The sequence below is a fragment of the Theropithecus gelada genome, chromosome 8 (assembly GCF_003255815.1).
Source record: "Theropithecus gelada isolate Dixy chromosome 8, Tgel_1.0, whole genome shotgun sequence".
NCBI lineage: Eukaryota > Metazoa > Chordata > Mammalia > Primates > Cercopithecidae > Theropithecus > Theropithecus gelada.
The window spans coordinates 146303644-146307659 of record NC_037676.1 but is presented as its reverse complement, the minus strand read 5'-3'; the positions used below and the strand labels follow the sequence as shown (position 1 = coordinate 146307659).

The window sequence follows — 4016 nt, the reverse complement described above, 5'->3', positions numbered from 1 at the left end:
ATTCTTTTTAAATTAGCCAGGTAGGTGGGACATGCCTGTAGTCTTAGTTCAGGAGGCCAAAGTGGGAGGATCACTTGAGCCTAGGAGATTGAGACTGCAGTGAGCCGTGATCACACCACTGCACTCCAGCCTGAGCACAGAGTAAGACTATGTCTCAACAAATAAATAGTGGTGGGCAGAGAGAAGGGTCAAAACTGAAGACTCCATGTGAGAACAATTTTTTTTTTTTTTTTTTTTTGAGACAGAGTCTTGCTGTCATCCAGGCTGGAGTGCAGTGGTGCTATCTTGGCTAACTGTGACCTTCATCTCTGGTTCAAGTGATTCTCCTGCCCCAGCCTCCCTAGTAGCTGGGACTACAAGTACCTGCCACCACACTAATTTTTGTATTAGTAGAGATGGGGTTTCACCATGTTGGCCAGGCTGGTCTCGAACTCCTGACCTCAAGTGATCCATGAGAACAGGTAATTTTTGTACTTTTATTTTTTTTAGATGGAGTCTTGCTCTGTCGCCCAGGCTGGAGTGCAGTGGCACGATCTCGGCTCACTGCAACCTCCGCCTCCCCGGTTCAAGAGATTCTCCTGCCTCAGCCTCCTGAGTAACTCAGATTACAGGCATGTGCCACCACCCCCAGCTAATTTTGTATTTTTCGTAGAGACGGGGTTTCACCATGTTGGCCAGGATGGTCTCAAATTCCTGACCTGAAGCAATCCGCCTGCCTCAGCCTCCCAAAGTTCTGGGATTACAGGTGTGAGCCACCATGCCTGGCTGTTGTATTTTTTAGAGCCCAAGGTAAGCAGCAGGAAAAGCCCAAGGGGCTCCAGGCCATAGTCCAGAGGCCATGGGACATGGCCCCCACATCTCTAGGTTGGGTACTCAGAGCCAGCTGAGTTCTCCCTCAGCCCTTTGCTCAGGGCCCCGGATGTGCCAGAGTAAGGGTAACAGATTCCTCAGTCCAATGGCCTGGCTCATCTTGCCAGGCCCTGCCTCCTGCTCAGCTGCCTTGAGTCCTTACTGGGACATGTTGCTTTTTCCACCCAGGACCTCCCCCACAGCAACCCCCTAATCCACTGTTCTCTTCAGGGTTTGAATTAGGCTACACAGAGATAGGCAGTTCATGTGTGGGCGAGGGGCCCTGGTCATCCCCAGGAGCCAGCACCAGACCAGGCTCTGCCAGGCTTCACATGGCTCTGAAGTGCTGTTGGGTGATTAACGTACAGTGAGGGTTGTGTGGGCAGAGGAGGGTTTTATTCTGGACATGGGTGGCTGGGTGGTCAGTCCCCCAGCAAGATAGAGGCCTCACGCACATGCTGCCTGACCACTCTGTCCAAGAGGGTGTGCACATCTCGAGCAGCCTGGGCAGCAGCCTCCAACACCCGCTCCAGGTGGTCCTCGTGCAGCCGGGCATCCATCTCAAGCAGCGCAATCTGTCCTGAGGCTGGCAGCAGGGCCAGGGCCAGCTGGGGGCCACCAGCTGCTTCCTCCACATGGCTGAGGTCCGCCAGGGCTGTGCCGTCCACAAAGCCAGCTGAGCACGCACACACAAAGTCTCTCATGGGTATCCCAGCATCCAGCACTGCCAGTGTGGCTGCATTCACACAAGCTGCATAGGTCCCACCATCTGCCTGTAGCACCTGCAGGGACCCCAGGGTGTGAGTCTATCAGACTCTCTCCCCAACCCCATCACACCCACCCCTCCCTGGATTGACGCTGCAGCCGGCTCACCTGCACATAGATATCAATCTGGGAACGTGGGTGCAGCTGTGTGAGGATGGCTGCCTCGAAAGTCTGGCGGAGCTGCAGGCCCATCTCACAGGACTTCCGGTCCCCATGTGGCCGTCGCTTGCGCTCACCTGTGCTGAAGGTCGCTGAACTATATTGACAGTTCACTAGGGCCCTGTCCGGCAGGGCTCGAGCCCGGGAACCCCGGATCTGGAAGAGGACGGACACATGAGCCAGGCCCACTCCTTCCAGCTCACACGCCACTGTCCTCTGTGGGTCTGCCTCTCCCTCCACTTTCAATGCCTCAGCAAGGGGCAACTACATTACCTCCAAAACAAAGCCCCCTGTTTTGCACTCTCTGTCTTGCATGTGTTGCCCTCTGGCATCTTTTAATTGGCTTCCTTGTGCCCATCCTTGCCCCATTCCCTGCCAACCCAAGTTTACAAACATCAAGGCTGATTCTGTCTCACCTTCACACTCAAATCCTAATTACCTTACAAAGGTTTCACATTACATATGAAATAAAATCCCAAATCATTTCCCTGGTCTACAAAACCCTAATTCCTCACCTCCCCGGGAACTCTCAACCTTATTTAGAGTTATCCCCTCTTTCCCCTCCAGCAGTCTTTCTGTTATGCATAAGTGCCTTGCTTGTTTTCACCACCGTGGTCTTCGCCCTCCTGGTTCCCTCCGCCTGGAAAGCAGAGCTCCTACCCTCATGCGCTAAACAAACACTCTTTCAATACCTTCGCTGGCCAGGCACAGTTACAGCGCTGGAAACACAGCAATGAAACCAGAGAGTTTTATGTAAAGTTTCTGTCCTTAGGACGCTTATGTTCTAGCGAGGAAACAGGGGAAAATGCTTAAGCAAAATAGGCATTTGAGATTGTAGATGCACAAAAGACAAGGGTTTATTGTAGGGAGAGAAGTGCCGCGTGGATAAAGCCGTCTGGGAAGGAGTGACGTCGGAGTAGAGCTGAGAGGAGAGGGAGCGAGTGGGGGAGTGCCTGGCACGTTGAAGAGCCGCAAAAAGGAGGGAGAGCGCAGGCACAGAGACCGATGAGAAAGGCAGGACCACCGCGCAGCACACTAAAGACTTGCGTTTACTCCGAGTGAGATGCAGTGCTGAGCATCGGCTGTGTAGACTGAGGCGCGCCGGCCGCACCTCTCAAGTCCCCGAACCTGTGCTCAGCCCGGCTGCCCCGCAGATCCCGCGGTCACGCGATTCCCATCCCGCACGCCCACTCGCCTCGTGCGGGCCGTAGACCACCGCCAGCGCCTTGGTGTTGCCCTGCTCGATGTAGGCCGAGCCGTCAGCCTGCGCGAACACGCCCATCCGAGCCTGGATCTTGCGCAGCTCCCCGGCGCGCCGACCGTCCACCCGGTAGCCCTGGTCCGACAAGAGCTCCAGCCCCGCCATGCTGCCCGGCCGCCAGCTCCGCTCTCTGCCTAGTTCTCTGATCCGCGGGAGAACTACAGCGCCCTGCGGCTCCGACCTCCCCGAATCTACGGTTTCCGGCGGTCCGCCATCACTTCCGGTTCCGGGGAGCTACAGCTCCCCGCGGTCCCGACCTCCCTGGATCTACGGTTTCCGGCGGTCCGCTGTCACTTCCGGTCCCGGGGAACTGGAGTTCCTCGCGGCACCTACCTCCCTGGATCTACGGTTTCTGGCGGTTCGGCTTCACTTCTGTCTCCGGGGAACTGCGGTGGCGCTGTCGGGGAAGCAGCGGTTGAGCCCGCCGCCGTTCCCGGAGCTGTGCCACGGGTGCCAGGAGGTGGACGCCCGCTGAAGGAGAAATTCCCGTCACGCCCTCGGGACCATTGGTGCCTGCATTCAATCCTTCCCCGCGCCCCAACTGTGAAAGTGGAAGGATGAACCCAGTGGGTTGCGACACTGACAGGAGAAGGCATTGAGCTGTCCTAGAAAAGTGACCAGGCTGGTGTCCCAGGATGGTCCACACCTGGCACCTCTCCAGTCCTCTCATGCCCTCCCTTTACACCGAGCTTCCAGACTGCAGTCGAGTGGGCCTCCCTTTTCCCTTTGAGGATGCAGATTTCCTCATCCTTTCCAGAGAGGGGTTGTGTGTCTGTTTATCTCTTGCCACTTAACCTCAGCGGCTTCAAATAGCAATCATTCTATTATTATGTCCTGCAGTCTTGGGTTATCTAGGCTCAGCTAGGTAGTTTGCACGTAGGCTCTCTCCTACAGTTGCTGCCAGATGGTGGCTGGGGCTGGAGCCATCCTAAAGCTTTCTCTTTCACATCTTTGGTGGCTGATGCTGGTGGCTGGCCAGGAC

General features: G+C 56.1%; 1 protein-coding gene across 1 annotated transcript; it reads right to left on the bottom strand.

The window, feature by feature from the left end:
- Nucleotides 1–1223: 1223 nt before the first annotated feature.
- Nucleotides 1224–3253, bottom strand: EXOSC4 (exosome component 4). Its single transcript, XM_025394131.1, has 3 exons — nucleotides 2969–3253; nucleotides 1723–1929; nucleotides 1224–1631 (listed from the first exon to the last, which is right to left on the bottom strand). The coding sequence occupies exons 1-3, from the start codon at nucleotides 3137–3139 to the stop codon at nucleotides 1272–1274; spliced, it is 738 nt and encodes a 245-aa protein (XP_025249916.1). The 5' UTR covers nucleotides 3140–3253; the 3' UTR covers nucleotides 1224–1271.
- Nucleotides 3254–4016: the final 763 nt, after the last annotated feature.